A 24,541-nucleotide genomic window follows, 5' to 3' on the forward strand; every position below is an offset into this window, starting at 1 on the left:
CCTAGCTCTCTGACCCTGGGCAAGTCACTTAACCCCCATTGCCTAACCCTTACTGTTCTTCTGCCTTAGCACCAATACAAAGTATTGATTCCAAGATGGAAAGTAAGGGTTTTAATAAAAAAAAATAGTGGTATGACCTTAAGTAAATCATTTTCCTACTACATACCTCAGTTTTACCATCTGTAAAATGAGGATGTTGGACTTGACCACCTCTCAAAGGTCTTCCAAATATAAATTGATGATCCTATGAACATTAATAATAGCCAAAATTTATATAGAATTTTTAAGAATTACAAAGTGATATATCAATATTATCTCACTTGGTCTTTCCTGCAACACTAGGAAGAGTACACATTATTCTCCTCATTTTGTAGATGAGGAAATGAGTTGCTTGGGTGTTTTTTAATCATGTCTGACTCTTTGTGACCCCATTTGGAGTTTTCTTGGCAGAGATAGTGGAGTAGTTTTCCATTTCCTTCTCTAGCTCATTTTCTGGATGAGGGTTAAGTGATTTGCTTAGGGTAACTGAGCCGGGTAACTGAGCCAGGTAACTGTCTGAGGCTGGATTTGAACTCACAGAAATGATTCTTACTGGTTCCAAGCCCTGCACCCTATCAACTGTGCCATCTCGCTTCCCAAGAAAATGAGTATATAAGTATACAATAAGTATACATGTATAGATTTATAGATATCTATAGATACTATAGGTACTATCTAGAATAGATGAGTAAAATAATTTGCCCACAGTCACATAGCAGGATTGCTACCCAGATCTTCCTGACTCCCAGGTCAGCATTCTAGGCTTTATACTGTGCTTCTCATGAATACTGGTTGCCACAAGGGAAGGAGGTTAGTGCAGAAGACACCATTGGTGGGATACTGTTGAGGAAAGATGATGAAGTGGATCATAGAAGAAAGAGATGGTGGAGGGGCCAAGATTTCTGGGGCTTTAGGACTGGGGCTGCCCCTCAGAGAATGGGGAAGGATCACTGGATATCCATAACCCTACCCCTCTGAGAGCCAGTGGAAGCTTCACTCGCCTGCCACTTACCTTGGTAAGTAGCTTCTGGACTTTCCCCCTTTTGCCTTCTCTCCATCAATCCCCTGTCTTCAGTTAGCAATGGGGCTGGTGGATCATTGACCAATCAGATCTTTTCATGGAATCCTTATTTGCATATATCAAGGTTCTGGAAAATAAATCCCCTTCAGGAAATCTGGCTCAGGGTTTATGGAATGGCAAGGGTCATGGTATGGAGACAGATCTTAGGAAGCCGAGGAGATAAAGAGGTTACTGTATAACTATGATCAGTGAGTCCTAAGTATGAAGTTAGTAAAAATTATATGTCTAAATATATGTTTGCATAGGTCCATATTTAAATATGTTGAATTAAATAAAACAAAAAACTTTACCTTCTGTCTTAGAATCAATAGTGCATATTGGTTCCATTCCATCTCTAGCCTTGCTTTCACTCCAGTGAGCTACCTAGCTGTCCCCTAAATAGATTTAATTAAAAACAAAACAAAACAAAACAAAACAAAACAAAACAAAACAACCCTTACCGTTCATCTTGGAATCAATACTGTGTATTGGTTCCAAGGCAGAAGAGTGGTAGGCAATGGAGTCACCCAGCTAGGAAGTGTCTGATGTCATATTTGAACCCAGGACCTCCCCTCTCTAGGCCTGGCTCTCAATCCACTGAGCTTCCCAGCTGTCCACTAAATAGATTTAATTGAATGGGGTAGTAACAAAACTTCTCTGCTTTGCTGTTTCCCCTTCTAAGCTAATTTCTCTTTTATGTATTTTTCTAAAATGTTTCTTTGAAATTTGAATCCCCAAAGGGACACTAGCTGGGTGACTTAAACTCTCTGAAATTTAAGTTGCTTATCAGCACTTGAAGACCGCATATTTTTTTATCCATCTCATAGGGTGACCATGAAGAAAGGGCTTCGAGGCTGCTAGAGAACTATAGAAATACAAATTTTTATAATATCTCCCTAAGCACATTAAAAAAAAGTCATACAGTCAATGATGATATTATTTTTCAGTTGTGTCTGACTCTTTGTGACTTGGTGTTTTCTTGGCGAAGATACTGGAGTGGTTTGCCTTTTCCTTCTCCAGATCAATACACAATAGATGAGGAAAATGGGGCAAACAGGGTTAAGTGACTTCCCCAGGGTCACATAGCTAATAAGCATCTAAGATAAGTTAGTCAATAAACATTTAATAAAAATGAAGATGAGATGATTCCAGAATTGTAGTGCTGGCAGAAACCTCTAAGAGCACCCAATTGAACCTCCCATATATGTCTTTGGGAAACCCTTAGGAAAAGTCACTTTGTTTCCAATTTTAAGTGTCTGCTCCTGTGCATACACCGGACAGGTTTGTGGATGTTCTAGTACTATGGCAGGATGAAACTGGGCTCCATCTTAAAAGTAGACCCCCAGAAGACTGAAATAGTCAAAGCCAATGGGTTTGGAACTTCACACCTTTCTTCTTTTGTATGGAAAGACCCGAGTCTCCTGGCAGCACATCAGGCCCCTGGAAGCTTAATATTTCTATTTGAACAATGAAGGGGGATGGAGACAATGCCCTGAGGTGATACTAGAGAAGTTGAGGAAGAGGGAGAGAGGGAATGGTTAGTGTAAGTAATCTTATGGCAGACCCAGAAATATTTAGGCTCAACGCTTTTTAAGAGCTACATCTATTTTTTATTATTAACTTAAATGGGCAGCCCAGTGGCACAGTAGATAAGAGTGTGGTGCTTGGAGTCATGAAGATACATCTTCCCGAGTTCAAATCTGGGCTCAGCAGCAGGCTGACCTCATATAATCACTTTGCCCTATTTGCCTCAGTTTCCTCATCTGTAAAATAAGCTTGAGAAGGAAATGGCAAAGCACTCCAATATGTTTGCCAAGAAAACCCCAAATGGAGTATTGATGAGTCGAACACGACTGAACAATGCTCATTATATAACATATATATATATACCCGATCATTTATAAGTTATTTTCCCCATTTCAACGTAAGCCCTTGAGGTAGGGACTCTGTTTTCTTTGTATCTTCCCTTCTTAGTACAGTGACTAATCCATCTTAGGCTCTTCACAAATGCTTCTTTATTGATTAATACAAATTTTAAGGCATTCATTAAGTGTAACAATGTAATCTTTTGCTCATATCCCCTTCTGAACTACCTTTTGCTCTCTTCTGTGTATTTTTAAATGTTTATTTGACATTTTAATTTCTTTTCTTCCTTCCAAATACTTTCCCTACCCTGCTCACCCTCCATAAGGTGAATGGTATTTGAGGGGCAGTGCTGGTCTTCCATCTTTGAAATCTCTCTTTGATGGTGCCATGGGAGTTAGCCTGGCCTGTACTCCAGTGCTTTAGGCTTGTTGCTCAGAATTCAACGAAGCTCTGCATTTCTCTGACCTGATCCCACATAGCTAGAAGGTGCATATCATTTTAGAAGGTCTTTTTCCCATTGTTCTCTTGTCCCTAGGTTCATATGCTGGGGCAGTGGTTGCCATGCCATTGGCTGGAGTGTTAGTGCAATACATTGGATGGTCCTCCGTCTTTTATATTTATGGTGAGTTATTTTGTTTCATCAGTTTACCTTGTTGGCTCAAAGAGATAACATTTCACTTTATTTGGTATTTGTCTAAGACTCTACTGTTGGAAAAGAGGAATAGTTCAGAAAAACTCAGTACAGATATGATATAAACCTGTCCTACAATAGAAAGACAATTTAAAGATTTGTATTTTAGGTATCAGATTTGTTTCTGTATCAGGTCACCAAAAATAAACTATGTTGTTTCCTATAAGTGTTAGGGTCCTATGCCCTTGACTGTCATGGTACTGTGACTTCTGACCCAGGCAAAGTTAAGGAAAAAGGAAACAGCTTAGCAGGTGTCATCAAGGAAGCAGTTGTGGATGGCTTGGTTACCAGATCATGCCTCATCATTTGTAGGCTTTCTATATCTGAAACTTCAGCAGCTTACACTATAGTCTGATGATGAAACACTTCCTAGGGATGTGTGCATGCGCGCATACACACACACACACACACACATACACACACACATACACACACACACATACCATAAGAAACCACCAATGGAGAGTCCCAAGGAAAGCCACAATGGTAACCATTCTTCCTAGAGCTAGACTCATCTGTTGCAAAAACTTTCCTCTTGTGAAGATAATTTTAGAGTTGACTTAAAATCTAGATTTAAAAGTCAGTCTGGAAATTCATGGTAATTTAATTAATATGGAGGGAAGGCATTTAAGAAGAAGGAGGGAAAAGGATATAGGATTTTCTCCTGCCTGGCCTGTGCCAGGGGGAGTTTAAAATTCCCATCTCTACATCTCTGAAGAAGATTAGAGGCTTCTAAGAGGATAAAGTTTAGAAAAGTAAAGGAGGGAAGCTCAGCCAGAAAGTCACCACCAAACTGAACAATAGCTTGTAGCCTCGCTAAGATGCCAAAAGGCCCAGCATGGTGCTATCAGCCAATTCTTCACCACAAAAGGTCCCGGAGAGAGGAAATGAGCCAATATATAGACCTCCTTTCATTCTTGTGTCTCCTCCTCTAAATGCCCATTCTTTTTAGTTCTCATCTTCTTTGATTAAATTATATCTTTAGTTACTTAACACATCTTTGTTAAATTCACCTTTTGTGAGTTACTTAACCTTTTTGTGATTAATTTAACCTTTACAGTTACTTAACACCTTTTTGTATTAAGATCTTAAAATAAACTTAGCTTAAAGTTCTAGCTTCACTATAAGGTAAGAGTTAAGTACCTTCATTGTTCAATCAGGAGATTACAACTTTATCCTCCCCTAAAGTATGGTCTAAGTAGGTGGAATAATTTAGAGTTCCCAAGACATTCCTGATTTTGTTAAACTAAGTATCTTCATTGTTACAGTCAGGAAATAGCTAAATCCAATCTTCACAACCTGGTTCTCTTATTCTACTTCCTGTTTACACGATTAGCTCCATAGTCTAAAGACCAATTTTTGAAATCTTGTGGAGAGTGAGTAAGGTAGGGAAAGTATTTGGAAGGAAGAAAAGAAATTAAAATGTCAAATCAACATTTAAAAATGAGACCAGGAGCCTGGAAGATGTTTGCTTCCATAAGCTGCTTGCAGAGAGGCAGAGACCCATGCCCTTTCTGGAGCTACAGCAGTGGCTTCTACTTTCTCATTCCGTAAAGCATTTTACCTTGGCTTTTAAATTTTTTTTAAACCCTCACTTTATGTCTTAGAATGGTTCTAAGGTGATAAGTGCTAGGTAATGAGGGTTAAGTGACTTGCCCAGAGTCACATAGCTGGGAAGTATCTGAGGTCACATTTGAACCCTCTAGGCCTGGCTCTCCATCTACTGAGCCACCCAGATGCCCCTCCCTACCCCCTTGGCTTTTTAATTTTGACAATACTGTGCAAAACTGTCTGGGACTATTGAAAAGTGTTTTCAAAATTGACTATTTAAAAGCAATGGAAGGAAATGAGAACCGAGCGTTATTCTGTGTCTGGGTGCAGACCACCATTGTTTCTCCACACAGGGATGTTTGGGATTGTTTGGTACATGTTTTGGTTGCTGCATGCCTATGAATGTCCCGCCTCTCACCCAACTATCTCCGAGGAAGAGCGCACTTACATAGAGACGAGTATAGGAGAAGGCACCAACCTAGTCAGTCTAAATGTAAGTATCGCTAATGATCAGCCCTTGGTTTCTACTCCTTGAAAATTTCTTCTGGTTGCTAAATAGCTACTTGAGAGCAAGAGAGCTCTCCCCACCAAAAACCTCATGGTTTTTCTTTTCTAGAAATTTAATACGCCCTGGAAACGGTTTTTCACATCGATGCCTGTTTATGCTATCATTGTGGCCAACTTTTGTCGGAGTTGGACCTTCTATTTGCTGTTGATCAGTCAGCCTGCTTACTTTGAAGAGGTCTTTGGCTTTGCAATCAGCAAGGTAAAAGCAAAAGCACAACCTGGACTCTTAGGAATCCTTCTGGGAAAAATTTATCGAAGACTTGGGGTAGAATCCCTGGCCAGTTATGCACTCTAGCAATGCACTTCCTCATCCTCTCCCCTGTAGCACTGGGGAGGGCTGCACTCAAGAGCAAATTTGCCTTATGTAGTGTCATGGGGAAGTCCTGGATTTGGACCCAGAAGGTTGGGGTTCCACTCCCAGACCTGCTACTTCTCTGGTTGTGTGATGGCAATGAGCAAATTGCTTAGACACTTTAAGCCTTGGTTTTCTAATCTGCAAAGTGGGGATAACCATTCCTGTAGTGCTATCTTCACCAGGTTGTTGTGAGGCTCTAGTGAGAGAATATGTGCTTTTGTCAACTTTAATGCACCACATAAAGGTCACCTTTAGTTTGGGTGAATGGAATGGACTTTTGGATTTAGATTCAGAGGCTCCAGTCCTAGCTTGGCCACTTATTATCTTCACGACCTCTAGGCAAGTTCACTTAACTTTTCTGGGCCTCAGTTTCCTCATTGGTAAAATGATGGGATTGGTCTAGATGTCCTTTAACATCCTTTCTAGCTTGAAGTCTCTGATCCTTTAATCCTTTGGAGAAAGCAGCATTGAATTGAGCCCTGAAAAGGCAGATAAGAATCTCAAATGGGCCAGATGAGGAGGGGGTATGCATCTTGTCCTGGGGGTGGACTGCACAAAGGTTTGGAGGAAGTACACTAAGTTTGGGGAATTTTTAGTGACCCACCTTTCCTCACATATTCTTCTCTCCTCGCCCTCTCAGAGAGCTGATACTTATGGTAGAGAATATAAAACAAGAAGAGAAATAATCTACAAAACAGATGAACATCTAAAAAAAAATCTGACATTATATGTAGTACTCCACCTCTTCAAAGAAGTGTGAGTGGGGATAGCTTAAAAAATATTTTTAGACCCTTAACTTCCGTCTTAGAATCAATACTGTGTATTGGTTCCAAAGCAGAAGAGCAATAAGTGCTATGCATTGGGGGTCAGCTAGGAAGTGTCTGAGGCCAGATTTGAACCTAGGACCTCCAATCTCTAGGCTTAGCTCTTGATCCACTGAGTCCCCTAGCTGCCCCTGAGATATCTCTCTGGGAGGTTTGGGTCATTATAATTTTACAGCATTCATTTCCCATCAGTTTGTTGCTCTTTGCATTTGCATTGTTGTCCTCGCTGTGTTTCTGATTTTCTTCTGCTTACTTTGCTCTGAACTAGATCTTATTTCTTTCCATAGTTCTTTGTATTCATCACCTTCATCATATCTTACAGCCCAATAAGATTCCATGAATAACAATAGACAATAATAATAATAGCTAACATTTAGATAGTCCTTACTCTGTACCAGCCACTGTGCTAAATGTTTCACATGTTTTATTGTAGTTTATCCTCATAACAATCCTGATAGGTAAATGTTATTATGCTCATTTCACAGATGAGGAAACTGAGGCAGAAGTATCCAGCAACTTGTTCAGGGTCACACTCCTAGTAAAGAAAGGGCTGGATTCAAACTTGGGTCTTCCTGATTCCTAACCCAGGGCTCTATCCAGTGTACCACCTAACTCTCGTTGCATTCATGTACGACAATTCATTTGGCCATTACCCAGGCAATGGGCTCCTGGTTTTTTGCTACCACAAAAAGAGCTGTTTTAAGAGTTTTTTTCCTCCTCTTGACCTCATTGGAGTCTGGGCCCAAAAGCAGAATCTGGTTTACATTTTCAGAGCTAAAGACACAGAGAATAAGTGGATGCTGGATGAAGAGGCAAATCAAGTAGATACAAATCTGAGTGATGGATTCTTTTTTATTCCAGGTGGGCCTTCTGTCTGCACTCCCACATATGGTCATGACAATCATCGTACCCATCGGAGGACAGTTGGCTGATTATTTAAGAAGCAGAAAGATTTTAACGACGACAGCCGTTCGCAAAATCATGAACTGTGGAGGTATTGGGGATCTTTGAGCTGTTTCATGAAACTCTTATGAGACCCAAATTATCTTAGTTTAAATATAAAACTTTCTGAAAATGATGTAACATAGAATAATAAGTCTATCAGTGTTTGGTCAAACAGGACTGAAATGAAAGCCCGTTTCTTTATTAGCAGTAGTCTCTCGATGATGCTAAATGGATGTGAGTCTAGGAAGGATTCATGTTGCCTCATATGCAAAATAGTAGCCCGTGGAGGCATGACCAAGCTTCAGTGGATCACCGATGAAAACTGTGACAAATGTTCAGTCAAATGTACAATCAAAGAAACGTATGTGTGGATAAAAAGGTGGGCTGCTCTTGTGCTGAGAGTAGAGGAGAATTAGCAGGCAGCCTTTTTCCTCCACTGGAATCTACACAGTAGCAAGATGTCTAGAGGAAGACCTCCATATTGGATGAAACCCAAATAGAGCCTTTTTAAACACTCACCTTCCACCTTAGAATCAATACTGTGCATTGGCTCCAAGGCAGAAGAGTGGTAAGGGCTGGGCAATGGGGGTTAAGTGACTTGCCCAGGGTCACACAGCATGCTAATAAAATATAAACAATAGAGTTTAGCATGAATAATTAGTTACAATAGGAAATTACCAAGATGCTGGACTGGAGTCATCTCTCCCCCTTCCTACCCTTTTCCCCCTGCTTTTTCAGTAGCTACTCCTTGTTAGTGTGTCAGTGTCTTAGTCTCGGTTTTACCCTAGGGAACCTTTCAAATTATTTGTCCCAGAAAGGTTCTCCTAAAAAAACAGATAAACAAAACAACCCAATAATGATTGTTCAGTTGCTGCTACTAATAACATAAATTTTATATAAATTACATAATTTGTGATGTATTTATATAATTTTTATATAAATATATGATTTTGTTATAACATCATAAGAGCTTGCATTTATATGATGCTTTAAGGTTTGCTGCATACCTTATGTCTATAATCTCATTTTATCCTCACCACCACCCTATCAGGGAGATGCTGTTATTATCCCCCTTTTACAGATAAGAATGCTAAGACTGGGAGATGTAAAATGACTTGTCCAGGGTCACCTACCTGTTATGTGTCAAAGACACGATTTGAACTCAGATCTCCCTAACCCCAAGTATAATATTCTATCCATTGTGCCATTTGAATCTTAACAGAGTACTTTTGGTCTAACCACTCTTTGTAAGCACTTTACCTTGATGTGTCTCTCCAGGGTACAAGGGCATTTCAGTTGAATTTCTAGGACCTTGTTGGCAAAGCTGTGGCATGCATGCACACTTGGTACTTGGGGAGGTGCTTTATTCCCCCTCTTCCCAGTGATGGAGGACATTTTTGCACACTCCACCCCTCCATTCAGCCATCCAAAGCAAGCACTTTCTCCCTCAACTCTCTTTAATGTGGGGGCTCACAGACAGCTTGAATTTGCCCTCTGGGTTCTGGAACTGGGAAAAGGTTCCCCAACCCTGTATCTAGGAGGCACATAGGAGGCTTCTGGGCATGCAGGTGGGATGATCTGTGATCCTGAGCAAGTCACTTCATCTCTATCTGCCTCAGTTTTCTCAACTGTAAAATGGGGTTATCAGTACCTACTTTGCAGGGTGGTTGTAAGAATCAAATAAGATAATATGTAAAATTCCTTTCCAATTTGGAAGTGCCTTGTAATTATTATTGTTGTTGTTGTTGCCATTACTGCTATTATCTTACCTCAAAAGCTACTTGGCTCAGTCTGAAGCTATTTCAACCCAAATTGGGATTTTCACCATCAAGTGGCAGAAACTCTAAAGTGGTTCTGATGCCATTTGACACGCCTTTCCCAGGGGCATCTCTTGATTTCTCTGCGATTTTTACCCTAAACCCAAAGACTCCTCAGTCTCATTGGAGATGTCACAACTCTTGGACTCTGTCTACAAATCTCACAAGTTGCTGCTAAGCTGCCTTTGAAAACTCAGCTAAGCATCTGGCTGAGACTCGAGGGGGTTTGGAGTTTGGGGTTTGGTTTGGTTTTCTGACGGTCTAATGATGTGTCCACTCTCCTCCCTGCCTTCCTCCCCACCTCTAACTTGATTTTCAAGGGATTCTAGCTTCTGGTCTTCCAGGGATGATTGCACGGTGACTGAGTCAGCTGGAGGACAATGGGGTAGAGAATGAAATCTCCTGTTAAAGAGAACATGAAGGTTCCCAAAAGGGTGTATATCTTCCTAAAAGAAACCACCTCCGATTTATTTATATGTAGGCAGAATTTAAAGTATGGGACAATTTATTTTAAATATAGTAGTCATATTTCTTGATGGAGCAAACAACATGCACACACATACATGTGCATCTACATACATGTATACATACACATATCTACACGTGTGTATGTACTTGTGTGTAGATGTATATGCACACACCTATATATGTATACTTTGCGAAGCCTAAGGTGCAATATCAATGATAGCTATGGGGATACACAGGGGAATCCAAGTCAGAATTCTAGAGTGGTTGGCCTGAAACAGACCCCCCCCCCCCAAAGGACATTAATTTCTTCTTTTATCAAGATAGAGGTGTGCTCTAATAGTCAAAGAGAAGTAACAGCTCATCCCTCTTCTAAAAGTTGTTAACATCCATTATAGTTGAGTTTTTCCCTATGCTATTCTAAATCTACTTTTTGAACCTGATTTCATTTTGTCCTAGCCTCAAAATTAGTGGGAAGGTGAGTGGTGTGATGTTGTGGAAAGAGAACTGGTTTTGAAGCCAGAAGTTCAGAGTTTGAATCTTAGCTCTGACTTTGGATACTTCACTTTGCCTTAGATCCCTTAACTGTATAATGATGGGTGTTGGACTAGATGGCCTCTAAGGTTCCTGCACTTATGAACCTAAGATCCTCAATTCCCTTCTCTCTTTGGGACTCAGTTTCCTCATCTGCAGGATGAAGGGGTTGGACTCAATGGTCTTTAAGGTTCCTTCTGAATCTGAATTCTGTAGTATATGGAGCTTGTTCTAAATGGTTTCTGAGGACCCTTATACCTCTAGATCTATGATCCTAAGAAACCCAGAGATATCAAGAGACTTGACCAAGGTAACACAGGAAAAAAGTGGCAGAGCTGAGAATTGAACCATATCCTTTGACTGTAAATCCAGGGTTCTTTCTATTTCACTGTGTCACTGTTTTTCATATTTTATTAGAGATTTAGAATTGATTTTCAAAAATAGGTAATAGTCTCCTAGCCAGTATTCCCAGTTCCAATTTCTCCATTCTTCATTCCATCCTACCTAGTGGTGCTGAATTAGGTCTCCTCCCAGCATTCCTCTGTTCAAAATCCTTCATGGGTATTGCTAATTTGCAGTCTCCTTCCCAGCTTCCTTTTTTTGAGCTTGGAAAGGCTCACCTTTTGTGGCCATGTCATCTCTCACAGACCAAGACTCAGAAGGGATGGAATCTGTGCCACTGGAGAGAGTGCCCACACCAACAAGGTCACAATTGAAATACACACTTAGAAACTGAATAGGAAACAACTCAGCCCCTGAATATGAGAGAAAGTTCTGGAGACTAGTAGGTTCATGTAAAACCTTTAGAGTGTTGCAGCATATCAGAGCTTGTGAATCATGTGGGGCCTGTGTGGACGTGATGATAGCCTATACTTAGGTTACCTGGAATAGAATTAAATTTATCCTTTTTTTCCCCCTTTGCAGGTTTTGGCATGGAAGCAACCTTACTCTTGGTGGTTGGCTTTTCTCATACCAAAGGCGTGGCCATCTCCTTCCTGGTGTTGGCAGTAGGGTTCAGCGGTTTTGCCATTTCAGGTAAAACATTAGATCAATGCTGGATTAGATCTATGCTGGCCCTGTTTGGAGTGATAAGCAGTGCCCTTTGTGAACTCACTGGGGATAGGCTGAAGGTCTAGGAGAGTGGGAACTCAACAGAAGACTTCCTTGCTTCTCATTTCTAGTTACATTAGAAACAATTCATATGAAAAAGATCTTGTCATTCTTAGTGAATTTCAGATGTAACATGATTCAGTGGTATAACATGACAGCCAAAAAAAATGAAATATGATGTGAAGCCACGTTGAAATTATCACAGAATTTGAGAGCTGGAAGGGACCTCAGGAGGCACTTTGGTATAGGAGATAGGACACTGATCTTGAGGAAATTAATGGATTCAAATCTTCTCTTAGACACCAGCTATGTAAATGAAGGCAGGTCACTTAACCTTTCTGGATCTCAGTTTTCTCATCTGTAAAATAAGGGGAGTGAAGTAGAAGTTCTTTTCTTGTTATGAAACTATGATATTATGATACTGACAGCCCATTGGTTGGAGAACCCTCTAAGATATCCAACAAGTCATCCATCCTCTGCCAGAAGACTTTCAAAGAAGGGGAACCCAACCTTTTGAGGGACAACCCTTTCCCACTGTTAGACAGCTTGTATTGTTAGAAAGTTTTCCCTAAAATTAAGCCTAGATTGACCTCTTCCACCTTCTACCCGATGCTCCTGGACAAACAAACCAAACCTAACTCTTCTTCCTCATGACCGCTATTAGGTGCCCCCTGAGTCTTCGCCCCCAAACAGTCTTGATTCCTTCAACTGAGCTATTAACATATAGTGAGGGAGGGTGTCAGACTCACAGTCCTCTACTCAAGTCTGGCCACATTTATATCAATAAGTCCAGTTTTAAAAGTTAAATATCAAAGAGACATTGACAACTTGGTATGAGTTCAGAGGAGGGCAATCAGCATGGGGGAATGCGAGAAAGTGATTATGGTATTGGACTGAGTGACTTCCCCAATGCTTGATCCATAGTAGTAGGTAATTAATAAATGGTTGACTGATTGATTAATTCTAGGGTCCTTTCTAGTTCTAAAACCATGATTTGTAGATTGAAAGAACCAGGGATATTTAGAGAGAAGTTATGTTTTTATGGATAATAATTTTGTCAATATCTTCAAATATTTCAAAAGTGATCCGGGCATAGAGGATTCAGATTCGGTCTTCTTGACCACCTGAGGCAAAACTGGGAGTTTTAGGTTTTCAAGAAGGCCAGGTTGGCTTAATATAAAGAAAAATTATCCTGATCATTAGAGTGGTCTACTTTGGGGAGTAGTGAGTTCTCAAGCTTAATAAATGCTTATTGAAGGAATAGGCAGCAAATTAGGTGATCTCTGAGGTCTCTCCCACCTTTAAGATGCTATCAAAAGCAGAATGACATAGATAGTCTCTCACTCTGTGAGAACGGTAACATGGTCGAGATTCATTTCCTGTGTTCAAAGATTTCAATTTGTTCATGTTTGCGCCATTGAGGAGCCCGAGTTGCATAGAATTATAATCAGAGGAGAAAAATAGCACAGCTCCAGAGCTTAGTGGAGCCTTTGGCCACTGTTACTAAGACGTGAGGCTTGGTTATTCTCTCATCCCTCTTGAACAGAAATAGGGATAGGGCAGGTGTAAGGGCAGGTTTAGGGCCAGGAGAGTAGTAAGAAATTAGGACAAAATGGAAAATAGGGCCTTTAAGTGACTAGATCTGTAAAATTAAAAGGAGGCTCATAAATGTGATAGAAGCAAGAAAGTAGAGTAGATAAAATGTTGAATTTTGATTCAGGAAGACCTGGTTTAAGTTCTGCCTTGGACACAAAGAAGCTTTGTGACCCAGGGCAGCTAGGTGGCATAGTGTCTAGATAGAGCACTGGTCTTGTGGTTAGAAAAATCTGAGTTCAACTCCTGCCTTAGACACTTACTAACTAGCCATGTAACCTAAGCAAGTCATTTGACCTCTCACTTAGTCTCAGTTTCCTCATCTGTAAAACAGAGATAATAACAGTATCTACCTAACTCATATGGTATTTAAGAGAATCAAATAAGATAACATATTTTCCAAACTTTAAAGCCCTATTATGGTTTTTATTAGCCATTATTATTTATGTTAGTTATTTTTAATTATTAGCTACTCTGATTATGAATTATCCTTATTATTAATTATTACTCTGTAACCTCTAGGATCCTCATGTACTTTGAAGTTATAAATTATAGATCAGGGGTTGAACAATCTTTTTTTGAGTCATGGATCCCCTTTGGCAGTCTGGTGAAGGCTATACACTCTTCAGAATAATGGTTTAAATGTATAAAATAAAATATATTTGATTATGAAAGAAACCAATTAGTAAAAGATGTACTTTTGTCTCCCATCCAAATTCATAAATGGTCAGGAATCTATCTACGGATACCTTGACAATCTTTGGTCTCTAGATTAAGAACTCTTGTAATAGATGATTTGTGATTTGTTTCAGAGGAAATATTACCTATATGAGTGAGATCATAGATCCTTGATGTTTTGATGTACATGTGTGATTGTGGGATGGGGTATGAGAAAGAAGGAGATTTATTTATTTGAATTTAAAAATTGTATTTAATTAATTAATTTAAATTATTTTTTTCATGGTTATGCTATTCATGTCCTTTCCCTACCCTCCTCCCTCCTGTAGCCAACGAGCAATTCCACTGGGTTTTACATGTGTCATTGATCAAGACCTATTTCCATGTTATTAATATTTACATTAGGGTGATCATTTAGAGTCTACATCCTCAATCATATCCCTCTTGACCCATGTAGTCAAGCAGTTGTTTTTCTTCTGTGTTTCTGCTCCCACAGTTCTTCCTCTGGATATGGATAGTGTTTTTTCTCATAGATCCCTCTGGGTTGTTCAGGATCACCACATTGCCCCTAATGGAGAAGTCCATTACATTCGATTGTGCCACAGTGCAACATCTCTGTGTACAATGTTCTCCTGGTTCTGCTCCTTTCACTCTGCATCACTTCCTGGAGGTTGTTCCAGTCCACATGAATTCCTCCAGTTTATTATTCCTTTGAGCACACTAGTATTCCATCTCCAACATGTGCCACAACTTGTTCAGCCATTCCCCAATCAAAGGGCATTGATGGGGCTCATTTTAGGAAGCGTTTCATAGATAGGCGTTTAGAAATTCCATTAGAAAGACAGGATGATGGTCATTCCAGGGAGGATCTATAATTTCTACTCATTAGGGAATGCTGAATTTAGGAAATCATTCCATTAATGCTAATTGCATCTATGGCAAGTCTTAAGAATGTTTCTAAGTAGGAAACATCCTAGCTAGGGCCATTGACTCTGGAGGCAGAAGACCAGAATTCAAATCCCACATCTAATGCTTATTGTCTGTTTAACTTTGGACAACAAATAATGTAACCTCCCTTGGCCCTGGTTTCCTCCTCTGTAGAATGAAGGGTTTGGACTAGAGGGCTTCTGAGGTTCCCTTCTAGCTCTAGACCCAGAATCCCATGACTTATTCATGGTCAAGTAGCGAGGAAGAATCAGAGGTGGGATTTGCACCCAAGTTTTCTTTCTTTTTTAAAAACCCTTACCTACCATTTTAGAATTAATACTGTACTTTGGTTCTAAGGCAGAGAAGTGCTAAGGACTGGGCCATGTGTGTTAAGTGACTTGTCCAGGGTCACTCAGCTAGAAAATGTTTGAGATCAGATTTTAACTTAGGTCCTCCTCCTGGCTCTTGATCTTGCTCTCAATCCACTGAATGATCTAGGTGCTCCCCCCACCCCCATCCAAGTTTTCTTAATGCCAAGTCTGACACTCAATCCACTATAGCCTGCTGCCCCTTGATGACCAAAATTACCTTTCATCATATGAAGGTGGGAAGGGCTCTTGACAATCATGCAATCCAACCCCTAATTTTCTAGGTGAGGAAGCTGAGGGCTGATATCCCTAAAGCTGGACCTCCACTCTAACCCTCAGAGCTAGTGGGGGGCAAGTTCAAGAGATATTCGACCAAATATTTCTCACCACCTCTGGGTGCCTAATGGTTTCATATGTTCTAAAGTCTCAAAGACCTTCTTTGTGTTATCTCTAACTAAAAGCAAATGCACAGTCTTTGTGGCTGAGCATAATGCTTGACAATCATATTAATTGCTTTTTATCTCTGGGCTCTTTTCTAATAAAGTGTTTATCACATCGCAATCAGGCAGTAGGTGTAATTAATCTCACTGCTGGTTTATATTCTGATTGTCTGCTCCTTTGGCATACTGACATAAAAGAGGAGGTGTGTTTATTAAAAAATAGAGGAGTTGGGGGAAGGGGGAAGAATTGCTTAAAATTCCCCAAAGGCAGAGGTCAGGAAAGGGGATCAAGAAGAGGGATAGAGGAGGCAGTTAGGTGGCTCAGTGGATGGAGAACCAGGCCTAGAGATGGGAGGTCCTGGGTTCAAATTTGGATTCAGATACTTCCTAGCTGTGTGACACTGGGCAAGTCACCTAACCCCAATTGCCTAACCCTTACCATTCTTCTGCCTTAGAACTAATACACAGTATTGATTCTAAGATGGAAGGTAAGGGTTTAAAAAAAAAAAGAAGGGGGGCAGAAAAAGGATTTTTTTCCATAAAAATTTTCAAGTGTTGTGGATAGTTGGCAAAGGTTAAAAAAAAAAAAGGTTTTCAAATATGTTTCAAAACCCCGAGACCCCTAAGCTTTGGCCTGGATGGAAGCATCAATTTGGAGGACAGAGAGTCAAGAGCAGTAGCTAATATAATGGTTGGTAGTAATAGAATCCAAAAGAGTCTGACTGGCTTTGGATAATGGGCTGCATTTAATGTGATGAAATATCATGAGCTTAGATGTGAAATCTGACATGTGTTTGAAAAAATCAAGGGCACAAATACAGAATGATGGAGGTGTAGCTAGGCTTCATATGCAAAAGATATGGGAGTTTGGGCAAATTGCTGAAGGCTAAGAGGGCAGCTGGGTGACTCAGTGGATAGAGGGTCATGCCCAGAGATGGGAGGTCCTGGGTTCAAATCTGACCTCAGATACTTTCTGGCTATGAGACCCTGGGCAAGTCACTTAATCCCCATTGCCTACCTAGCCCTTACTGCTCTTCTGTCTTGGGGCTAATACTCAGTATTGATTCTAAGACAGAATGTAAAGATTTTTAAAAATTTGGTTGAAGGCTCTGTTGGTGGCAACACTGATGTGTGGAAAAAACAAATAAGATTTCTGGTTCTAGAGTTGGGGGAAAGAAACACTTATTAAGCATCTACTTTGTGCCAGGCTACTGGCACAAAATGCTAAGCATTTTACAAATATTTGATTCTCTCAACAAAGCTTTGAGATAGTTTCTATTGTTATCCTCATTTTACAAGGGAGGAAACTGAGGAAGAAAGAAAGGACTTTGGCAAGTTGGAAGGTGTCCAGATGAGGATAGTCTGGACAACAAGGGAACAAGGGACCATGACATACAAGGCCTGGTTGAAAGAAATGCAAATATTTAATCTAGAAAAAAGAAGGCTGAGACATAGAGGAAAATGGTGACTTGCCTCAGGTAGTCGAAAGGCTGAATGAATGAAGTGCTTACTGTGTGGCAGGTACCATGCTTCATGCCAAAGATAAAAAATGCAAGAAGTGAGAATGCAATGTTTGTGCTAGTTTGATTTCTGTCCCCAGATAAAGAAGTTGGAAATGTAGGTGGAAATTCCTGGTTCTTGGATGTCTGGATGGGTGTGATCTGAAGCACGGTCTTGCTAGTAATAAGATATTGTGGGCTTAGAGAGCACTCATTCACTTAGTGCCCAGTCAGTATGGTTCAAGGCCAAAGAGCTCCAGAGGTGAATGGATTATCTTCCCCAGAGGTTTGATTCGGGAAAGGCCTCTGGGAACTAAGTACGGAGGGAGCTGATCTAAAGTGGGGCAGCATATGGTAGATAGCAAGATGCCCTGGATGGATGGCTAGATGGATGGATGGATGGATGGATGGATGGATGGATGGATGGGATATGGATGGGATCTGAGAAGTTAGACTTGTTCTGGTTGACTTTAGAGGACAGAACTAAGAGAATGAGTGGAATCTTCAGAGAAGATTTCAGTTTGGAGTAAGAAAACATTTGCAAATATTAAGAGCTTTCTCAGTTTTTCCCAGAGTAGAATGGGCTGTTTAGGGAGGTATTGGGCAGCTGGGTGACTTTGTGGAGGATCTCGTAGAGATGATGTAGAGGTGACTTACATGTTCTGTGGGTCTTAGACTATATGGAGTCTGAGGTCTCTTCAGCCTAGAAAGTGTAATTATGACTCTGGAGCTTTGATTGTGATCTCTGGGCATAGCTGGGCCCATGAAAATGAATATTAATAGAGAAAATAATTTCCTATTGTTTTTACCTCTGAATGATCTCTTGGGGCACCATAATGGAGCACTGGAGCCTTTCTCTACTTCCTAGCATCATTTTTATCCTTCAGATAATGAATTATCCCTTGTCCTCATCATGTCTCAAAGAATTGTCCTTTTAGTTAATCTAGCTTGTAACAAATTAGGGGAAAACATGGCTGAGTACATAGACTGTTGGAACTGGAAAGACCTGGGTTCAAATACTGCCTCTGACCATTTTAACCATGCCCATGGACAAATCATTTAGCCTCTATAAGCCTCAGTTGTCTCTTAAAATTTTTTTTCTTTATGATCCATAGTATCTATCTCAGAGGGTTGTTGTAAGGCTAAATTAGATAATGTATGTAAAGTGCTATATCAATGACAAATCATTATCATATTACTGGCAGGATTAACCACAGGAAAAATTACAAATGTCTTCAATGTTCCTCTCCCTCTTCTTGATACATTGTCTTTTTTTCCTCTCTCCTTTGCACTTTCTTTCCAACACTACCACACTCCTATATTATGTATAGAATTACAAAAATGAGGGGGCAGCTGGGTAGCTCAGTGGATTGAGAGCCAGGCCTAGAGAGGGGAGGTCCTAGGTTCAAATCTGACCTCAGACACTTCCCAGCTGTGTGACCCTGGGTGAGTCACTTAACCCCCATTGCCTAGCCCATACCACTCTTCTGCCTTGGAGCCAATTCACAATATTGTAAGGGTTTTTTTTTTTTTAATTGTTTCTACATATAATTGGGAGGAGGGAAAGGAATAGAGAAAAATAAAATTTTAAAGAGAAAAAAAATTGATTTCCCTTTCCAATGATCTCCCTCTTCCTCTTTCACAATAGAATCCTTATTTATTCTTTTTTTTTTTAAGCCCTTACCTTTCGTCTTGGAGTCAATATTTGACTCCAAGACGAAAGGTAAGGGCTTAAAAAAAAGAATTACAAAAATGGAGAACTACCCCAATAATTCATGGATTTTGAGTTGGGAAAAGATCTTAAAGGTAATCAAATCCAATTTTGCACAGGAAAAAACTAAGATTCAGAGAAGTGAATAAAAATAATAACTAGCATAGACAGAATGCTTTAAGATTTGCAAACCCCTTCACAGATATCTCAGTTAATTATCATAATAATCTTAGGAGATAGAGAATATTATTATTATTATTATAATTTTACAGGAGAGAAAACAACTTCAGAAAGAGATGAAGAGGCTTACCCAGGGTCACACAACTATTAAGTGTTTGAGGCCTCATTTGAACTCAGGACTTCCCAACTTCAAGTCCAGTGCTCTATTTATTTTTCCATCTTCCTGCCTCTAATGACTTGTCCAGAACCATATAAGTGTGGTCATCTGAGGTGGCATTTGAACTCATGTCTTCTTGACTCTGAGTTCAACATTCTATAGCCACAAGTCAATTAGAGGTATTCCAAATTGGAATGGAGTCAATCTGGAAGAAGTTGGTTCCATCCTCCTTGGAATGTGTGACATGGTTTGGACTGATTTCTCGTTGGATATGTATATATAGATTCTTGTTCAGGAAAAGACTTGATGACATGGCCTCAGACTTACCTTTCGACTCAGATTCTATGATTCTTCAAGTGTTTGGCCTCATGTAGAAATATGACTAGTGTGTGTTGGTTTTGTTCCAGGATTTAATGTCAATCACTTGGATATTGCCCCACGCTATGCCAGCATTCTCATGGGGATCTCCAATGGTGTGGGAACCCTTTCTGGAATGGTTTGTCCCCTTATTGTTGGTGCAATGACCAAACACAAGGTGAGTGTCCTTGGTGTGCTAAGGACTGCCCAAAATACCTTCTTTTCCCTTTATCCTTAAATTGGGAAACAAGGGTGGGAAGATGAGAAAACCACCAGAGTGGGAGTTAAAAGACATAGGTTCTAGTCCCAGCTCTTTCACTGACCTTCTTAGGGACCTTGATGGAATCTCTCCTATCATCTTGTCCTTGGTTTCCTATCTGTGAATGAAGGGAAATAGATTTGATGACCTCTAGGAATCAACAAAATATAATAGAGAACTGAGTTTGGTTTGAGGATAGCCAGGTTATATATATACATATATATGTGTATATATATATATATATATATATTTATATGACACACTAGCTATATAACCTTGGCAAGTCACTTGAGTTTTCTATGCCTTAGTTTCCCCATCTGTAAAATAAGACTGTTGGACTCAGTGACCTCTAAGTTAAGGCCTGTTTCCAGCTCTGCATCTAAGATTTGAACCTAGGTACACTGATGTCTGTGCTATTTTCCCTGTACCCTATTGTTCACAATATAGAGTTCCCACTGCCTTACCTTTTGAATTGATAGAAACGAAGAATAGTAGGGAAAATAGAAATTATTGCTTTAAAAAAAAACAACCTCTTGCTTTCTGTCTTAGTAACATCTCTAAGAGAAGTGTAAGGTCTCTAACCAAAAGGGGTTAAATGACTCACCCAGGATCACATACTGAGGAATTATAAAAAGTAGAAACTTGTTCATGGGACTTTTCTTTCTTCTTTTTTTTTTGGCTTGAAATATCTAATAATGCTTAATGTAATTATTTAGACTCGGGAAGAATGGCAGAACGTCTTCCTCATAGCTGCCCTGGTACACTACAGTGGTGTGATCTTCTATGGTGTCTTTGCTTCTGGAGAGAAACAGGAATGGGCTGATCCAGAGAACCTCTGTGAGGAAAAGTGTGGCATCATTGACCAAGATGAATTGGTGGAAGAGATGGAACTGAACCATGAGACCTTTGTTTGTCCAAGGAAGAAAATGTCCTATGGGGCAACCACTCAGAATAGTGAAATACAGCGACAGGAATGGAGAGGGCAAAGAGGACTGACAGTAGATGAGGAAGAGCAGATATCCTACCAGTATGAAGAGGGATACTTCCCAGATGCTTCCTAGTGTGAGGAAAAATCCAGTCATCTCAGCATCCCAAGCCTCCTCACACCATAAAACCAGCCAGTAGAGTATTCACATAGCTATTGACTTCTTCCTAGCAGATCTTGCCAAGAGGTTAAATGCTATATATATGGAAAGGATGAAAAGGAAGAGATGGGGCCAAATGCATGGTGAAGAGGCAGCAGATAGAGATCTGCTCTGACTCTCTATGTTGCAGAGACTTGGGTTCCCATCCTGCCTCTAACATACACTAGCTCTGTGACATCGATCAAGTCATGCAATCACTCATTGCCCCAGGAATTCTCTAAGACTTAAAGGTGCAAAGCCAGGGTCCATCCCCATTGGTAGAGGGAGTTTCCTCATAAGAGGTATTCCCTATGCCAATGAAATCACAGGCCTACTCTTGTATTTATTTAGGACATAGGTTCCTTCCTCTCTCCCTCCTTCCCTCCCTCCCTCCCTTCCCTCCCTCCCTCCCTTCCCTCCCTCCCTCTCTCTGTCCGTCCCTCCCTCCCTCCCTCCCTCTCTTCCTTCCTTCCTTCCTTCCTTCCTTCCTTCCTTCCTTCCTTCCTTCCTTCCTTCCTTCCTTCCTTCCTTCCTTCCTTCCTTCCTTCCTTCCTTCCTTCCTTCCTTCCTTATTTCCTTCCTTCCTTCCTCCCTTCCTCCCTTCCTCCCTTCCTCCCTTCCTCCCTTCCTCCCTTCCTCCCTCCCTCCCTCCCTCCCTCCCTCCTTCCCTCCCTCCCTCTCTCCTCCCTCCCTTCCCCTTTTCTCTTTCCTCTCTTCTTCCTTATCTCTTTCCTTCTTTCATAATAGAGCCTAACCTATTCCCCATATAAATATGGTATTATGTAAATAAACCTAGATAGATGGTGATCTGCTCTGACTTTCTAAGTATATATATGCTCTCCCAAAAGTCTCAGTGAAGTTTTAAGATTTAATGGTTTCCAATTTCACTAAGCCTTTTGGAATACTCTACATAGCATTTATGTAGGAAATGGGTTGATTCCTTCTTCTAATAAATTATTCTGCTTTATTCAGGGAATAGGTTAGTTTCCCCTCCCTTGAATGTTTAACAAAGTCTGGGTGACCTCTTGTTGGATTTATTGTAGAAGGAATTCTTGGTCCAATAGAAGCTCAAAGATTACTTCCAATTCTGAGATTAGGTGATTCCCTGGATATTTGGGATGATGTTAGAGTGTTGGTTTTGTTCTGAGATTTAATTTATTCCCTACATTGGTTTTGGACTCTATTCTACTAGCTTCAATTTATGACAAGGGTTATTTGATATGCTAGTAGTCAACTCTTGAGTGGTGGGACTCACTCATACTTTCCAAAGAAAGTTGGAGTTGAAGACAGGATCAGCTGGGTTCCAGATTTCAAGATTCAAATGCTTAGAGATGGAGATTTATCAATCTAGGAGGCCAATTGCTCAGAAAATTAAGCATCAAGGTGGCAGAAGAAGAAAGGTGAAGAACCAAAGCTCAGATATTCTGCCAGTCTTACCTCTTCATCATCTCAAGGATGTGACAAAGGGAATATGGCTCCTATTACACTGGGCATCTCGACAGAAATAGGTTTCTTTTTCTTTTCTTTGTATCCATAACATTCAATAGTGCCTGGCAAATAGTAGGCACTTAAATGTTTATTAATTGCCTGAACAAATGCCCCCTGCCCCAGATGTTTAGAAAAAAAAGAAAAGCTAATGGACTTGACACATTGAATGGCAGCTTTATATTCTGCTCTGAGTGAGATGTTCTTCAAAGTTCCTCTCTTTTTAAATTTTATTTCTTCAATTTATTCTGCTGGGTGCTCAACAGAAGAACAAACGGAATAAGCAAAATCCCATATGAAGCACTTTGTCCATAATGATTCTAATTTGAAGATCATAGATTGATTTCTAAAATGAAACATATGGTCAGTCAACTAAATTCAGTGAGCCATCATTAAAAGCCTACTGTGTGCCAGGCACAGGGGATAGAGAGGCATAAATGATAACAGTCAGTATAGGGGAGATAAGATTTACAAAAATGAATATAGAATTGCTAATAATTTTCTATTGCTAATAATTGGGGGAAGCAGGAAAGATCTCAAATAGGCAGAATAAATAAAACAACAATTTCCAAAGAACTTTAAAGGCACAATAATCACACACATTAATTAATTACATGAAGATGTTTAATGCACAAGACATTAGTCATCTTGAAAAACATTAACTGGTACTTTTTCTAGAGGATATGTGTGTAGTTGTGCTTTGACAGACCTTTGATCTCACTAATTGTAAGTACTTTTTCCATCTCACCAATTGTAAGAATTCTCTCCAACAGTATCAAATGTAACCTAGCCATGCTTTCTCATCTTGTTCAACTCCTGTCCACATCTGGTTAATGGCCCACCTAACGTGATGGAGGCTTTCACCCAGGGACACTTTGTAAGGCAATAAAATGGATACTCTATCAAGGGTTTCTTATAAGACTTTTGTGTTGTCACAAGAGGTGTATTACCTAAAAACAAAAGAGCTTTCATGTTTATTATTGGTTAAAATTCCATTTCTATTTTCCAAAGAGAATTATAATCTTGTGGGGCCAAAGATGACATTTATCTTTAGATCAGAATTTAGCTTGTACCATGTTTCTGGTCCCTAAATTGCACCAAAGGAAATAGCATGTTTTAAAGACAGTATTTTTGACATAGTGGGCTAATTATCCGTGAATTAATGCTCTGTATTATTAATACATATGTATATTCATTGTCATCAGCAACTTTAAGACTGTCAACCATCCTTGGATGTGTTAAGGTTGAAAATGAAGCATGCTGTATTATTTTAACCTCCCAACATCTGTAGACAACTTATTGTGACAAATAAAAAAAAATAGTACTGTTTCCTGTTAAAAGTTTTGCAATTTATGGTTTCAAATATTTTATGTTTTGTTTGAACAATAAATCAGGAGATGAACGTTTTCTTTTTCTAATCCTTTGATATTCCACAGGGCTCTGTTGAGGGCCATATATAATGTTGTCCTTTCATCGAATCACCTAAATCATTGAAATACATATAGGAATCTCAAGTTTGGAGACAAAATTTCATCTAAACAAACTCATTTTAGGGTCTCACAATTTGTTATGGAAACCTAGCCAATAGTATTAAAAAATTAGGAAACTTATTTTTTGTGTGATGTCTTTTGACCTATGAACATATTGGAAAGATGATAATATTTGTATCTGCCCTGTCTACTTGCTAGGCCATGCTTTCCATATGGTGACCAGTTGTATGACCACTCGTGCACTTAAAAGTTCTTTGTTTTTATATCATTTTCATTTATGAATGTATCCTTGTTTTCTCTTCTAGTTTGTCAGGCAACAAGCATTTATTAAGTGATTACTGCATGCCTGGCAGAAAGAAAGACAGTTCTTGACCTCAAGGAGCTTATATTTTCTAATGGGAGAAAACAACTCATAAAAGGTGAAGTGGGAATCCTGGTATGTGTAAGAG

General features: G+C 39.8%; 1 protein-coding gene across 1 annotated transcript in view; it reads left to right on the forward strand.

Annotated features, from left to right (window-relative positions):
- Positions 1-24,008, forward strand: part of SLC17A8 (solute carrier family 17 member 8) — a 55,154-nt gene extending 31,146 nt beyond the window's left edge. Inside the window, exons 6-12 of the mRNA XM_056798695.1 lie at positions 3,501-3,587; positions 5,561-5,700; positions 5,824-5,973; positions 7,815-7,947; positions 11,639-11,749; positions 19,785-19,912; positions 20,710-24,008. Of these exons, the coding sequence (XP_056654673.1) occupies positions 3,501-3,587; positions 5,561-5,700; positions 5,824-5,973; positions 7,815-7,947; positions 11,639-11,749; positions 19,785-19,912; positions 20,710-21,054 (1,094 nt within the window). The 3' untranslated portion in view covers positions 21,055-24,008. The remainder of the gene's footprint in view (positions 1-3,500; positions 3,588-5,560; positions 5,701-5,823; positions 5,974-7,814; positions 7,948-11,638; positions 11,750-19,784; positions 19,913-20,709) is intronic.
- Positions 24,009-24,541: the final 533 nt, after the last annotated feature.

Source organism: Monodelphis domestica, chromosome 5 (assembly GCF_027887165.1).
Source record: "Monodelphis domestica isolate mMonDom1 chromosome 5, mMonDom1.pri, whole genome shotgun sequence".
NCBI lineage: Eukaryota > Metazoa > Chordata > Mammalia > Didelphimorphia > Didelphidae > Monodelphis > Monodelphis domestica.